The sequence below is a fragment of the Corvus moneduloides genome, chromosome 21, assembly GCF_009650955.1.
Source record: "Corvus moneduloides isolate bCorMon1 chromosome 21, bCorMon1.pri, whole genome shotgun sequence".
In the NCBI taxonomy this organism is placed as follows: Eukaryota; Metazoa; Chordata; class Aves; order Passeriformes; family Corvidae; genus Corvus; species Corvus moneduloides.
In genome coordinates, this window is record NC_045496.1 from 10343483 (window position 1) to 10358508 (window position 15026).

General features: G+C 58.3%; 1 protein-coding gene across 19 annotated transcripts in view; it reads left to right on the plus strand.

The window, feature by feature from the left end:
* The window catches only part of GRIN1 (glutamate ionotropic receptor NMDA type subunit 1), a 38382-nt gene that overhangs the window by 14556 nt on the left and 8800 nt on the right, over positions 1–15026 (plus strand). For 10 of the 19 annotated variants that reach the window (XR_004244043.1, XM_032130626.1, XM_032130627.1 and 7 more), the window contains exons 4-19: positions 1586–1648; positions 2424–2524; positions 3059–3180; positions 3683–3857; positions 5230–5374; positions 5468–5551; positions 5931–6066; positions 6921–7048; positions 7201–7365; positions 7636–7754; positions 8430–8542; positions 9031–9179; positions 9900–10057; positions 10428–10589; positions 12222–12331; positions 13348–13493. Coding sequence is in view for 18 of the 19 variants with exons in the window: in XM_032130626.1 (XP_031986517.1) it covers positions 1586–1648; positions 2424–2524; positions 3059–3180; positions 3683–3857; positions 5230–5374; positions 5468–5551; positions 5931–6066; positions 6921–7048; positions 7201–7365; positions 7636–7754; positions 8430–8542; positions 9031–9179; positions 9900–10057; positions 10428–10589; positions 12222–12331; positions 13348–13493 (2076 nt within the window). In the remaining variant the exon portion in view is untranslated. Of the gene's footprint in view, positions 1–1585; positions 1649–2423; positions 2525–3058; positions 3181–3682; positions 3858–5229; positions 5375–5467; positions 5552–5930; positions 6067–6920; positions 7049–7200; positions 7366–7635; positions 7755–8429; positions 8543–9030; positions 9180–9899; positions 10058–10427; positions 10590–12221; positions 12332–13347; positions 13494–14898; positions 14941–15026 lie in introns of all 19 variants that reach the window. The other 9 variants (XM_032130633.1, XM_032130641.1, XM_032130625.1 and 6 more) reach the window with 3 other exon arrangements.

The following is a 15026-nucleotide window of genomic DNA, read 5'->3' on the forward strand; positions in this document are numbered from 1 at the left end:
GGTACTCCAGGGCTCACTGCAGGCCCAGCAGAAGCCACTGCGAAGCCACTGCAGAAATCCTCGCTGTGGGAGTCATCAGAAATGAAGGCAGACCTGGGCTCCAAGCAGATTTTGCCTCTTCAGACACTTCTCCTTGCCAGGACCCAATTTCTTTGAGCAATGAAAAACCTGTTGGGCTGTGTCCAAGGAGAAGAAGGGAAAGATCACACGGCTGCGTGGAAAGGAGACCTGGAAAAATGGCCTGCCAAAGACTGGCCTGAATGCTCAGGGGAAGGCAAGCTGGTTAGTGTGGAAAGCAAGATGAAGACAAACCTGTCTGTCTGAGGAACAACCTGGGAACGTGGACCCCTGCACGCTGGGGGTGCAAAGGGTCAGGTTCCTGGCAGGGATCCATTGCCATAAGGCTCTGGAAAAATGGAGATGAGAGTAGAGCTGTGTCCCACACCCCATGTACACAGATCAGGGATGCCCAGCTGGGGTGGGGTCGAGGAGAAGATGTCAGACTGTGTCCCACCAGAACGTGCCAAGCCCTCTCCTGAAGGCACCATCAGGTTGCTGTTATTGGCCTGGCTGCAGGAGCTGCTCCCAGGAAGATCCCGGGGCTCTGTGCACGCTGCTGCAGGGTCAGGGCTCTGCACCAGAGGAAACCCCCAGCAGTGGGTGCCCTGCCCCGGGCTCCTCTGGGGCCAAGCAGCACACGTGGCTGAGGCAGCAGAGCAGGGGAGGAGCAGGGTCTCTGCTCGTCTGTTCTCTCCGGGGTCAGTGCACACCCCAAGCCCCAGTGGGATGCTCCGGTCAGCAGCGTGGAGACCACCAAGCAGTGAGTCCTGCTAGCCACACTTAGGGCCAGGTTAGGGGCACCCTGGTCTCGGGTAGCTGCACCTCCCAGGGCCACCCGTGTGCTGCGGAGCCGTGAGGTGCCCTGAGCCCTCCCCAGGGACCAGGTAAAAGCTGCAATGTCATCCCATGTTCACCATTGCTTCATATCGCCACGCTTTGAGCCAGCACGGGACGTAGAGAACTTTATCTTTCTCTTTTGGATGTCAACGGAGCTCAGAAAGCTGCTCCCTCCGTTCAGGGGGTGAGAGGTTCAGCTGAGACACCGCACTTTGTGTGAACTCTCTGAGGGTGGACAGGACTGTGATGCTGATAGTGACGCTGGTAATGCTAATACTCTTAACTGTAACAGTTTGCCTTTATCCAGCACTTTCCGTACACAACATTTTGTCCTTTACTTCCACAGTAATTCCATGGAAACCCCACCACTTAGGCCCTTAGATTGTTTCTGAGCTTAAGATAAAAATTCCTTGCTGAAGAATTCCCCAGTCCCGCAAGGGAAAATGCAACTGCATCGCACCAGCTGTGACACTCAGGCTTTGCTCTCAGATTGCTCCGTGACGCTCCCGTGAGAGCTGAGGCACAATCTCTCCTGATAGTGGTTTTTGCGAGCTCCAGCGTTATAGAGACCCTTTAGCAAACAGTGGAGGAGGAGGTGGATGTTGGATTGCTTTACTACACGTCATTTTCAACTGTTTATAATATTCTTCTGTGTCTACATATTTTCTCTGTGCACATTATTCATCAGAGTAAAAAAAGGAACTATGAAAACCTCGACCAACTTTCCTATGACAACAAGCGAGGACCCAAGGTATATATGCATGGAAATGCACGCCGCCCACCAACCTAACTAGCAAATGAAAAATAGCCACAGCCAACAGAAAAATAAAAAAAAAAAAAGAAAAAAAAAGAGAAAGAGAAAAAAAGAAAAGAAAAGAAAGAAAAAAAAAAATCCATGACTATGTTTCTTGGTAGCACGTTTTTATGTTGAGATAGTTTGGTTTGGACTTGAGAATGGAAACTTAGCCAGCTGACCCTGGAAGGATTTCTTTTTGAAACATGCATGTGAACCAGTAATTAACTTGCAAGTTCTTTTTTTTTTTTTTTTGAAAAGTTGAACCAACCCCCTTTCCTCCCCAAAGGAAACGGTTCCTTGGTGTAAGTTGCTCACTTTGATTCCCAAAGGTTAACCCTGTGCAATATGTTTTTTTCATTTCCCATGTTTTTGAAAAACAACACTCGTTTGAGTTTTCAATTGCATTTCAAAGCCTTTTTCTCTTTCCTGTACAATGCACGCCTCTTTTTGGGTCTTGATTGACTTCAGTTTGCATGCACAGTGCAAAAAAAAAAAAAAAATTTAAAAAAATAAAACAACCAAAAAGTCAAAATCATAAAAGAGAAAGGAAGGAAGGAAAGAAAGAAAAGAAAGAAAGGAAAGAAAAAGAAAAAAAATAACTATAACCAACCTTATTTAGCAGACTTTTGTGCAGTTTAATGAATTCTCTTGACCCTTTTCTAGATAGCATGGCTCTCACCACCAGTCCTGGGGCTCCCTCACTAACCAGCTTTGCTCATACTAATCGCAGGCTGAGAAAGTGCTTCAGTTTGACCCTGGAACCAAAAATGTGACATCGCTGCTGCTGGAAGCGAAGGAGCTGGAGGCCAGGGTCATCATCCTCTCTGCCAGGTGAGGCCGTGCTGTCCTGTCCCCTCCCTGCTCTGATTTCCTCTCTCCCGACGCTGCCCAGCGCTGGAGTCAGTGTGGATTTGGGGTTTGACATCCCTCCAAGGAGCCTGAGAGAAACCCCACACACAGCCCCCTGTCCCGGGCAGGTGGAGGGTGCTGAGCTGTGCTGGACGTGCTGCTGGCCAGGCAGTGACCATCCCGAGCGTGGCTGACGTGTCCGGCTGTCCTGCAGGAGCGGCCGTGGTTACTGACCGTGTGCCCTGGCCCAGCTGGGAAGGAGGGGAGCCTCATGGCCCCGTGCCTACAGCACGATGTGCAGATGAGCAGGTGCTCAGCAGCGCTGGGAGCTGAGGGATCAGCTGAAACTGAGGGGAAGGTTCTCATTGCATCAAGGATTTAGCCACTACCCAGGAGAACCAGCAAGCAGAGACACCCGGGGCTGTGTGTTCCCCGGCGCTGCCACACCCGTGGGATGTGGAAACGGGGCCACCTGGCAGCTGGAGCCACATTGCCGTTCCGTTCGTGTCGTTGCAGCGAGGATGACGCGGCCACGGTGTACAGATCAGCAGCCATGCTCAACATGACGGGCTCCGGCTACGTGTGGCTGGTGGGGGAGCGGGAGATCTCGGGCAATGCCCTGCGCTACGCCCCCGATGGTAGGCACCTCCCGAGCTCCGTCCCGCTGCAGCCAGGCTCGGAGCAGCCTGGTGGGGCCGGGGCGAGCGGCCCCTGCCCTCCCCGGGACCCCTGGGGCTGGGGGAACGCGGTGCCGTCGTGGTCCCGAACGGAGGGTCCCACACTCTGCTCTCCGCTCCCGTTGCCTGCATGGGGACACAGCCTTGGCCACGCTGCCACGCCCCGAATCCGTGTCACTGGCACTTTGCAAGCTGCCTGTCACCTGGGGGAAGGCTTGGGCCGTGGGGATGGAGCTCAGGGTGTCCGTGGTACACGGAGCTGTGCCCAGCAGGACAGAGCCAGCCCAGCCCCGCTGCCCCTGCCTGCTCCTGCCTGAAGCTCAGGCAACTCCCCACTGCATCCAAGGGATCCTCAGCCCCGCAGCCGTGTGCCCGCTGTTCCCAAGCGCTGGGCACGGCAGTAGCGCTGGAGCAGCCGGTGATCCCGGGAATGCTGACCTGCCTCCCCCTCTGCCCGCGGCAGGAGTGATCGGTCTGCAGCTCATCAACGGCAAGAACGAGTCTGCCCACATCAGTGACGCTGTCGCCGTGGTGGCCCAGGCCGTGCACGACTTGTTTGAGAAGGAGAATATCACAGACCCACCGCGGGGCTGCGTGGGCAACACCAACATCTGGAAGACAGGACCCCTTTTTAAGAGGTATTGGGGAAAGGGCCCTGCTGGAGGGAGCAGAGGACCTGCTGGGGGAGAGCTGGAAAAGGTGGGAGCATGTGGAAAAAGTGCAGGAGGACATGGTGGCTTTGTTCAAGGTGTCTGTCACTAAAGCTTTGGGGCACGAGGCACAGGGCTGCCTCGGCTCTCCTGCATGATTTGGATGTGAGAGCTACATCTCTCCTAGAAAACTCTCCCAGGAATGGGCTCAGGAGACGGCACCCAGTTTTTCCAGGCTGTTTATGCATCATCCTGGTGCCAGGCACCAATTCAGTCCGTGTCAACCCATGCTACCCAGGGCAATGCTTAGACAGCTGGGATGTGTGGGCAGGGAATGATTCTAGGGGGAAAAGATTGGGGACCGTGGTCTCCTCCAGTCTGGATCTTAATTCCATGGGCAGAAATGGGAGAGAGGGGGGTGTCTGCCGAATCAAGGTAGGGGGACATTTCTGTCCCATTTTATCTTGGTGCTGCGGACGCGTTTCCTGCTGAACATTCCAAGGGCTGTGGCACGGGCCCAGCGCTGCCAGCAGGGCTTGGTGGCAGGAGATGTCCATGCATGGGACAGGTTGCTGTCAGCTGTAGCAAACCCTGGTGCTGTGGATGTGGAGGCTGGGGTGTCACAGATGGGAGCATGTGCCTGTGGGGTCCTGCTGCCAGGACAGGGGGTCAGCAGGTCCTGCATGCACTTCCAGACCCCAGTCCCTGCATCCCTGTGGGTGCTGGGGCCACAGGGGCTGGGCCTTGGTGCAGCAGCCACTCCGTGCAGTCCTGGGTTCTGTTGAGCATGAGGCCTGCAAAGCCTGGAGATTGTTTTAGAGGCATTTCTGGCATCCCCTGCAGTGAGTCTTCGGCATGAGAAGTCAAAGCTGCTCTTCACAAGTGTCTTGGGCAATCCTTGTGTGTCTCCACTGTCATGTTTCCAGGGTTTGGGGGCTGCTTCTCCCCTGGGTGGTGTTTGTGTGTTCCTGGGGCACTACCCAGGCTGGGAAGGGCAGGTGCCAGGCACAGCACCAGAAGCTGTAGCATGGACGCACCTCCCTAGGGACACCCAGAGGAAAGTGGCCTTGGGTGCTGTGGGACAGATCATTCCAGAAGGGAATGGGACTGATCTGGTGGAAAACAAGGGGCAATGACAGCAGGTATGGTAGTGAACACTTGGGAAACTGATTCCATCCACCAGGAGGGGATGACCACAGGGCTGTGAACAGACCATAGGTAGCCTTGGCTGGACTTCTGCAGGGTAGTGAGCTTATGGCAGGTAACTGAGGGGGAGCATTTGCCCTTCTGATGCCTTGGGAGGTGTCTCAATGGCCACAGCAGGTTTTCTAGGTTGTCCCCGCTGTGTTTCTCTCCGTAGGGTGTTGATGTCCTCCAAGTACTCAGAGGGTGTCACCGGGCGGGTGGAGTTCAATGAGGACGGGGACAGGAAATTTGCCAACTACAGCATCATGAACCTGCAGAATCGGAAGCTGGTCCAGGTTGGGATTTACAACGGCAGCAATGTACGTGCAGGCCTGGGCTGGGCAGGAGGGGTCGGGCACGGGGGTGTCCGCCCTGGCCTCATGTCCATCTGCTTCCTCCGGGCTCCATCGCAGGTCCTGACCAACGACAGGAAGATCATCTGGCCAGGGGGGGAGACTGAGAAACCTCAGGGCTATCAGATGTCAACCAAGCTGAAGGTAAGAGCAAATGGCATTAGGGGCAGGGCTCCTCAGCCCTCTGCATGCCGGGCAGTGACTTTATCTGCCTCCCACCTCCACGGCTGCTCTGCAGCTGGCAGCAGCATTTGCAAGGCTGGGAGAGGCTTTAGGAGAGAAATAGAGAAGGTACTGGAGGGTGTTCAGAGTACAACTTTCAGCTGGAGTCAATCTAGAGAGGGTGGCAGGCATCCTTGGGCTTGGAAAGAGACAGGTGGGAAGTGGATATGAGAGAAAACAGCACGGAAAGGGTGGAGGGACAAGGTGTTCACCGTTTCTGGGGAGGGCAGCCCAGCTTCCACCACGGGAGTGTAGCTCTGGAGGGAAACAGAGACGAGGATGTTTGTGCTTCACCTCACAGATTGTGACCATCCACCAAGAGCCCTTTGTGTATGTGAAGCCCACTCAGGCAGATGGGACGTGCAGGGAGGAATTCACTATCAATGGAGATCCTGTCAAAAAGGTGTTCTGCACTGGACCCAATGAGACCATCCCAGGTAACTCAGTCTGGTGGGGGCTCCCACAGCAAGAAGGGGTCCCAGGGAGGGTGCTCAGTCACACAGGAGGTGCAGAGGACGAGGCGCAGAGAGGTGACAGCACTGCCAGCCCCCAGGCACCCCCCATCGGCTCAGCCTCACAGCAGTGCTGTGCAGGAGCTGGGCACTGGCATCCAGGGGTTTGAGCCCAAAAGATTCTTTCCCACTGTCTCTCTCCTGGATGGGCTCCAGGGCTGTTTTGGGGGATTGCATCCCAGGTTTCTGTCTGCTGACATGTTCCCGTTCTCTCTGCCTTGATCTCCAGCAGCAGCAAGGGCCCCGAGGCACGTTAGCACGTGCTGCACTGACACAGCACCAGTTTCAAACTGTTACAGAAACCTGTGTCAGGATCAGGAGCGAGCACCTGCTGTGGGGTGGGAGCTGCTCAGCAATGCCAGGCTTGCCCAAATCCACCTGAAGGGCATCCCCTTGGCTCGTCACACCTTCCTGTGCACAACCCCCCAGAGCTGTGTCCTGGGCTGCGTTCAGCCTGCTGGGTTCGTGTCAGGACTCCTCCAGCACATGCCCTGAGCCCCTTCCGTGCCCTGCAGGGGGTGGGGAGCACCCACTCTCAGCCCACCTCACTGGGACACAGCAAAGGAATGGGACCCCTTTGTCCCCAGCTTGCCACACCCTCAGGTGATGGAGGCAGTGAGAGAGGGTGGTCAGGCAGATGGCCCTGAGGGATAACATGGTTACATCCCATATAAAGCAGAGCCATGGGGTGGCTGCTCTCGCTGGGGACAGGCACAGATCCTGGGTGGGGTCCCTGGCCAAGGGCTGCCCCCGCTCATCCCCGTTCTGTCCCTCCCCAGGCCGTCCCACCGTGGCACTGTGCTGCTACGGCTTCTGCATCGACCTGCTCATCCGCCTGGCAGGGGTGATGAACTTCACCTATGAGGTTCACCTGGTGGCTGATGGTAAATTTGGTACCCAAGAGCGGGTGAGTTTTGGCAGCCTGGGATCTTTCTTTGCCTGTATCGTGTGTAGGAACTTTCTGCAGAGCTGGGTGGGGTGGAAGGGCAGTGCGGGGTCCTGGCTGGTGGGGGATGTGTGTCAGGGCAGGGCTCTGACCCTGCCTGGGCTTCCTGGCAGGTGAACAACAGCAACAAGAAGGAGTGGAACGGGATGATGGGGGAGCTGCTGAGCGGCCAGGCAGACATGATTGTGGCTCCCCTCACCATCAACAACGAGCGGGCTCAGTACATTGAGTTCTCCAAGCCCTTCAAGTACCAGGGCCTCACCATCCTTGTGAAGAAGGTATGGTCTGGCGGGGATGTTCTGTAGAACACGGGAGGTGCCCCTGCTCCCCAGGTTGCACCATGCCCAGTTCCCCCCAGTGCAGCCCCTGCCAATCCCAGGCTCCAGGCTGCTGGTTTTAATGCTGGGTCTCATCTGCACCACCCTGACCCCTCCTGTGCAGCCGAGCAGCAGGAGCTCGGGGCAGGGCAGGCCCCTGTGGGTCCCTCCAGGCAGGCAGGGTGCAGGTGTGGTGGGTGCCAGCGCTGTTCCCCTCTCTCCTGTGTGCAGGAAATCCCCCGCAGCACCCTGGACTCGTTCATGCAGCCCTTCCAGAGCACGCTCTGGCTGCTGGTGGGGCTGTCTGTGCACGTGGTGGCAGTGATGTTGTACCTCTTAGACCGATTCAGGTGAGTGCACTTTGGGCCACCCCAGGTCTGGAGGGGACAGGGAGGTGCTCCTGGGAACTGTCCCCTGGGTCCCTTGCCCAGGCACAGCCCTGCAGCCCTTTGGGGGCTCTCACAGGGACTTAACCCACCTTCTCTGCCCCACCAGGCCTGGGCTGAGGCTCCTGGCCCCTCTGGCTGCCTAAGCTAAGGGATATGGATGTGTGGAGTACCCAGCCTCTGGTCAGGCCAGGTGCTGTACAGATACCTGGCCAAGGGGACTTTCAGCCTCTGGGCTCTTAGAGAATTTCCTCTCGGCCTCCCTTGGCGCTGTGGCAGCTCCTCTGAGGGCAAGATAACCTGTCCCTGCCTCAGCCCCGTGCCCAGAGGCTTTGGTGGCTGATCTGCAGGGAGCCCTCTGTGCTGCAGTGGGGGAGGCTTGAGCTGGCCAGGGTCAGATGATCTTTCTGGTCTGGGGAGAGTGTGATGGGACTGGGACCAGTGTAAGCCAGACAGGGCTGCAGATGGCACAAGGGATGTGCCAGGCAGTGGGACAGAACAGGGAGGAGCTGCTTGGGACACAGGCATCATCTGTGGGAATGAGTGACACAAGGCTGCACCAGGACATGTAGGGCACAGTGGGGAGTCCTGGGAATCAGGGTAAGGGGAATGAGAAGGGTTCTTGGTCTTGTTTTCCAGCCCATTTGGCCGGTTCAAAGTAAACAGTGAGGAGGAGGAGGAAGATGCCCTGACTCTCTCCTCAGCCATGTGGTTCTCCTGGGGAGTCCTGCTGAACTCCGGCATTGGAGAAGGTGAGTCCCAGTCACAGCAGGACTGCTCTGCCCTGCAGCCCTGGCTCTGGGCTGGGCGGGCTGGGGCAGAGCCCCTGCCCTCCTCCACAGCCCCCCCCTCACATGGTCCCTGTGGGACCTCATTCCCTGAGCCCTCCTCGGAGCAGGCTGGCAGGAGGTTTGGTGATGCTGAGGGTGGCACATTTGTGGCAGTTGTCACATTTGGGTACTGCCACCCCCAGCACCGGTGGTGGGAAACAGGGCAGGGAGGCTTGGGCTGGATCCCCTGCCCAGGGTCACTCACCCTCTCAGGTGGGACACAGCATGCCCTGGGAGGAGCTGGAGGCTTTTTTGGTTCGGGCAGTGCAGAAGCTCCCTGCACAGCTGCTGGCACAGCAGGTGGATGGTGCACATCTGCAGCTGCCGTCAGGCTCCTGTGCACTGACACGGCTTTGGCAACCAAGCCAAGCCCTCGCGGTGCCGCTCTGATCTCTCCTCTCCCCCCACAGGTGCTCCCCGGAGTTTCTCTGCCCGTATCCTCGGCATGGTGTGGGCTGGCTTTGCTATGATCATCGTGGCTTCATACACTGCCAACCTGGCAGCCTTCCTGGTGTTAGACCGACCCGAGGAGAGGATCACAGGCATTAACGACCCCCGGGTAATGACCCCTCGCTTGCTTTCCCCTTCCCTGGGGCACAGAACGTGGCTTGTGGTTCCCAGAGCCCTGATTTCCCACGGCTGTGATCTGTGCTGGGGGGCCAGACCCGGGTAACTCTGCCTGGGCTGGTGCTGGTCAGTCTGAGCCCCTGCCCTGGGTGGGAAGGGACAGACACGGGCAGCGATCGGCAGGGAAACAACCTGTCCAGAAATAGCCCGTCTGCAGTGAAACTGCCTGCCAGTTCCTGGAGAGCCTCCTCCAACCAGCGAGGAAACGATTCATTATGGATGAGTTATAACAAACGAAATTGTCCCTGCGGTGCAGTCAATACTCTCCACATGCCTCAAATCCATTTCCTGCTCTGGCAAGGACACAGCCACAGCTCACCCGCCTGGGCACGCAGGAGTGTGCCCTGCAGCAGCGCTGACCCACAGCATCCCACGCCCTGCTGTGTGCCCTGCCCACGGCGCTGCCAGCCCCGTGGCATCCACAGGCCTCCTGCACCCTCAGTGCCACCCTGTCCCTGTCCCATAGCATCCCCTGCCCCAGCACCGTGGTCCCAGAGCGTCCATTGCCCTGTGGCATCCCCTGGGGAGATCAAGGTCTTCTCCAGGGAACTGGTCCCCGAAGGAGATGGGAAATTAAGAAATGCAGCTTTAGGGTGAGAAAGTTTTGCTGCTGAAGGACAGAAACAACAGGAGCCCTGCCCTTGCCTTTCAGCTGCGCAACCCCTCGGACAAGTTCATCTACGCCACGGTGAAGCAGAGCTCCGTGGACATCTACTTCCGACGGCAGGTGGAGCTGAGCACCATGTACAGGCACATGGAGAAGCACAACTACGAGAGCGCTGCCGAAGCCATCCAGGCAGTGAGGGACAAGTGAGTAGGGCCAGCACATCGCCTGGCCAGGCTGGGAAGGGCTTCAGGGAGCTGCAGCTGGGTGGAGCAAGCAGGGTAAAGCTGGAGGGAGCTGTGGTCAAAGCGTGGCTTGATGGGACCTCCCAGCTGGGGCCAGGTGGGATCTGCCCGGGTCTCTGGGTGGGCAGCACAAAGTCTGCGTGGGGAATGGCACAGTGGGAGCCCTGGCCCTGGCCATGGCCTCCCTTTCTGGCCTCTTTTCTTCTTCCAGTGCAAGGCTGGGTGGCTTCAGGGTTTAAATCAGGGCTGGGAGCACCCTCGCTGCTCCCATGGTGGCTGCAGACCAGCTGGGCTGCCTGGCCTGACCTGTCCATCCCCTCTCTGTGTCCAGCAAGCTCCATGCCTTCATCTGGGACTCGGCGGTGCTGGAGTTCGAGGCCTCCCAGAAGTGTGACCTGGTGACAACGGGGGAGCTCTTCTTCCGCTCCGGCTTCGGGATCGGGATGCGCAAGGACAGCCCCTGGAAGCAGAACGTCTCCCTGGCCATCCTCAAGTCCGTACACAGCTCTTGGCATGGGGCTTGCCCTGAGTGCTGCGTGTGTTGGCACTCAAGTAGCCTCGTGCCAGGCACTGCCAGCCACCCTCCAGACCCCTCCGCAGGGACAGGGGCGCTGGGGGCTCCATTCCCTCCTGACAAAGGGGACATTGAGGGACTGGGGTGGGCACCCACAGCCTCAGCTCTGGCTCGCAGGGCTGGGGAAGCAGCAGGGAGCTGGAGGGAGGGCAGAGCAGGGCGGGGAGCAGAGCCATGGTCAGCCAGGGGTGTAGGCAGAGCTGGCAGAGAGCAGCGGAGGCCGTCCAGCACAGGTCTCTGTGAGCAGGGTGTGGGTGCTGCCATCTCCCCACTGCTTCCTCAGGGCTCAGCCTGTCCAACAGCACTGCACTGCCCTGGCTCGGTCACCCAGGGGGTTTTCTTCCAACGCTGGCTATTCCTGTTGCACAGGGTCCCCGCTCTGGGTCCCAGGCTTTTACACCAGCACTGATCTGCTGTGTGGGGTGTCACAAGCCAGTCTGATATTAGGGGTGAAAAGGGATTTCCTTGCACTACTTTGGAAATGCCACACCTGCTGCAGACAGAGAAATGTCATGATGGAGGAACGGGCAGCTGGGAAGCAGCAAGTGAAGGGAGGGAGACATGGGGGATTCATTTTAGGAGAGAAGTGGTCAGGAACTACCAGGCAGAGGTGAAAGGCCTGAGAGAGAATGGGCAGGATGTGGAAGACGGGCAGGACCCAGGGGATGTAGGGAGCCATGGACCCCGTCTGTGGGATGGTCTTAACATGGGGATGGGTGGCAGCAGGACAGATGGGATTTGGGACAAGCCTGAAGAGGCCACAGGAGTCCTTGGTGTCCTCCTGGGAGAGGATGGAGAAGTCCAGGGCTACAGGTGGCCCAAGAAGGTGGTGAGGGTGTACCAGGAGCAAGAGGAAGGAGAGTGCAGTGATTCTGGGGCGGGATGTGTGCTCTGTGCCCACCCCATCCCCACGAGGTGTTCAGGCAGAAACGGGCACTGTGAGGACACGGCTCCCGAGCTGGGACACTGAGCTGGGACACCGAGCTGGGACACCGAGCTGCTGGGGTGCCCCAACCCTCACTGTGCATGGCAGGGAGCTGCCAGCAGCAGTGCCCTGACCTCGAGGGTGCTGGGGGTCACCGGAAGGGACTGGGGTCCAGCATTGCCTGAGCTCCAAGCGGCCCTGGCAGGTGGAGGAACTGTGCAGGAGGGAACTGGGAGATGTGGTTCATGTCCACTCCCTGCAGCCTTCTCCAAGAGCTCTCTGAGCACTGCCAGCTCCATCCTTCCTGGGGAACACACCCTCCTCATGGCTTACACGTGGCTCTTTTGGCACTGGGGGGCTGTGGGCGCCTGCTCACAGCGCTGCGTGTGTGTGAAAGCCATGGCAGCCCCTGCAGCCAGCCCACACAACTCTGCAAAGGCCACACGTGCACAGGTGTGCTCACACACGCAGCCAGCACACCCGTGGCTCCTGTGTTTGTGGGCTGCAGAGTCCTAGGACGGAAGGCACGAAGGCACACAGAGTGTGAGGAGGAGGAGGAGTGTGTGCCCCTGCTGCCTGTGGCTGGTCCCCAGTGACTACCTTGTGCTGTCTCCTTGTGCTTCCAGGTCCCACGAGAACGGCTTCATGGAGGATTTGGACAAGACTTGGGTGAGGTATCAAGAGTGTGATTCCCGTAGCAATGCCCCAGCAACACTCACCTTTGAAAATATGGCAGGTTTGTTCTGCAAACCTCTTTCTCCCCCTTCGCTGGGTAGCCTGCTTTTGCTCAAGACATTCTCCTCTCCGGGGCTCTCCTCTCAGGCCAAATCTCTGCTGCTTCTGGGTTTGTGCTTTCCTAGTGCTGGGAGGCTGCTGAGGTGGGCTCTGTTCCCACCTTGTTCCAAACAAAGCTTCCCCCACCGTCCCTGGGTGCCCTTCTCCCCGGTGCGGCTGCCCTGGCGTGAGCACTGCTCCCCTTCCTCTGCCCTGGCCAAGCTGTGCCTGTCACGGAGCAATCAGAGCTGTCACCAATGCAGAGAGGGGAGCAGCACCTCGGGGTGCTCCCGAGGTGAACCCTGCTGCAGGAGGGGGCTGGAGACGAGGGGCAGCCCCCAGTCCTGAGGAGCCCTGGGCAGGGGCAGGACAGGGATAATCGATGCAGAGGGGTTTTCATCTTGCAAAGACTGTAAGAACCCACAGACAGGCTCTCCCTCTGCACTCAGGTGGTGCTGCCGATCCTACACCCAGACCATGCAGTGATGAGGGATGAGGGGTGTTGGATGGGACCCCGTTCTCACCAGCACTGCTGGCTGGGTTACAGGCGTGGAGAAAAGGGGAGTTTTGCTCCATCTCCTCAGACACCACTCCAAAACCATCAGCCCCGGGGCTGTGGGCATCCAAGGACAGCACAGGGCTCTGTGCATGGCTGTGCTTCCTGACGAGCCACACTGGAGCACCAGGGCTGGGTTCTGGTGCAGACAACCCCGTGGTCCTGGGGATGGGGTCTGCCCTGGGGCTTGCCGTGCCTGTTCCCAGCATTGCTGCAGCTCAGTGCCCTGTGCCCCCCCAGAGCTGGCACCGACATCCCTCAGGTGCCCAGGCTGTGTTCCCCTCCCGGCCCTCCAGGACTGCGGGGGGATGGCAGGGGGACCCCGGGTTGGCAGATGCTCCCGTTGCTGAGCATGATGCAGAAGAAATGAGGGGTCATGTTGCAATTTCCACTGCCCCCTGTAACTTTCCTGCTTATTTCAGGTGTGTTTATGCTGGTGGCTGGAGGTATTGTTGCCGGGATATTTTTAATATTCATAGAGATAGCTTACAAAAGGCATAAGGACGCGCGGAGGAAGCAGATGCAGCTGGCGTTTGCGGCCGTTAATGTGTGGAGGAAAAACCTGCAGGTAGGACAAACCGTTTTTAGAGCAAATCTCCACCAGGTGCGTTTTCCATTCCTTCACCAAAGCAGTGAATGCAGAGCTGTGGATTAGCATGGGGCCCTCTGTCCCCCACCCCACCCCAGCAGCTCCAGCTGGGCGTTACTGGGTGCCTGTTAAGCTGTAGGGGAGTGTCCCTGCCTCGTCCCTGCCTCGTCCCCGCCTCGTCCCCGGGAGCTGCCGATGCTGTCTGTCCCAGCACAGTTCAAACAGGGCAGAGGCCTGGCCCGAACGCCCCCAGTGGAGCTCGGGATGGGGACTTCGCTCTGCTGGGGACCACGTGCCGGAGCCACGCCTTGCCCTGGCTGAGCAGCAGTGCCAGCACGGCTCCTTGGCAGGTTCTGCCCTGCTGCCCGGCTCTGGCCGCGCTCACCAGCAGATGGGAGGGTCAGCCCGCTGCCACTGACCATCCCTGCCCGGTGCTCAGGTGGAGGAACGCTCCAGGGATAGTTTCCATCACCTCCCCTTCCCTGCCTGCTCCCCAACAGCGTGGCAGCCCTTGCCATACCCAGGGCCGACTCCCAAAAGAGGTGGTGCGTGCTCTTGTCCTTTGGAGACAAGGACATTCCCCCACACAGGAGCCAGCAGTGCCGGTCCCTGTCAGTGCCAAGGCTCCCTCGGGCTCCTTCCATGGGGCTGTTGCTCTCCCAAGCTTCTCCCGTTCCTGGAACATCTCTGTGCCGCTCAGGCAGGGAAGCCCAGGAGGGTCAGAGGTGCCTGGCAGTGACACTGAGCCATGGGCACCAGCCTCACACTTCCCTTGCCCTGCTGCTTTTGGGGCTGAGCCCCACAGTGCCCCTGACCCCAGTGTAGGGCAGCTGGAGGCTCTGTCTGAGTTGCCCGGGCTGGTTTTTCCCTTGGGGAAGCACAGCGGCGTTCAGAGAGCAAGAGCTCCTTTAGGTGACTAAAGGACACTGCTGCTCAGAGCAGAGCCAGCGCAGGAAAGAGAGAGAAGGAGGCTCGGGGACCCCGCGAGGAGCCCGGCCGGGGCCCCGGGGAGCAGCGCTGGCTGGGGCTGCGGGGGGACTGCCCGGGTGGAGCAGCGAGGGGAGCACGAGGCTGGGCTGCTGTATCCTGAGCTCGCTGGGTTCAGTTCACCGGAAAGAGTCTCGGAAAACCATTTCTCAATTTTTTTTCCTTTTTTTCCTTTTTTTTTTCCTTTGCTTCCAAAAAGCAGCAGCACCGAGGGGGTTAAGGCTGCTGGGACAGAGCACACTAGTCGCACTGCCATTTTTCACTTGCCAACCTTCTAGAAAATACTGCACTGGGTCCTTGGGCAGAGTCTGTGGGACTGTGAGCAAAGCATGCTGCCCTGTGGGGGTAAACAGCCTCATGGTAAAGAGCCGTTTGACATTGTAAGACTTTTCCACAGGAGGAAACGTCAGAGCACTAGTATCTGGTACATTGCTAGAAGGTAGGCAAGTGGAAAGATTTATTTGTTAAAACAAACAAACAAAAATAATGGTTTTTGGGATCACAGTTTTGCCATGGCTATTTCCT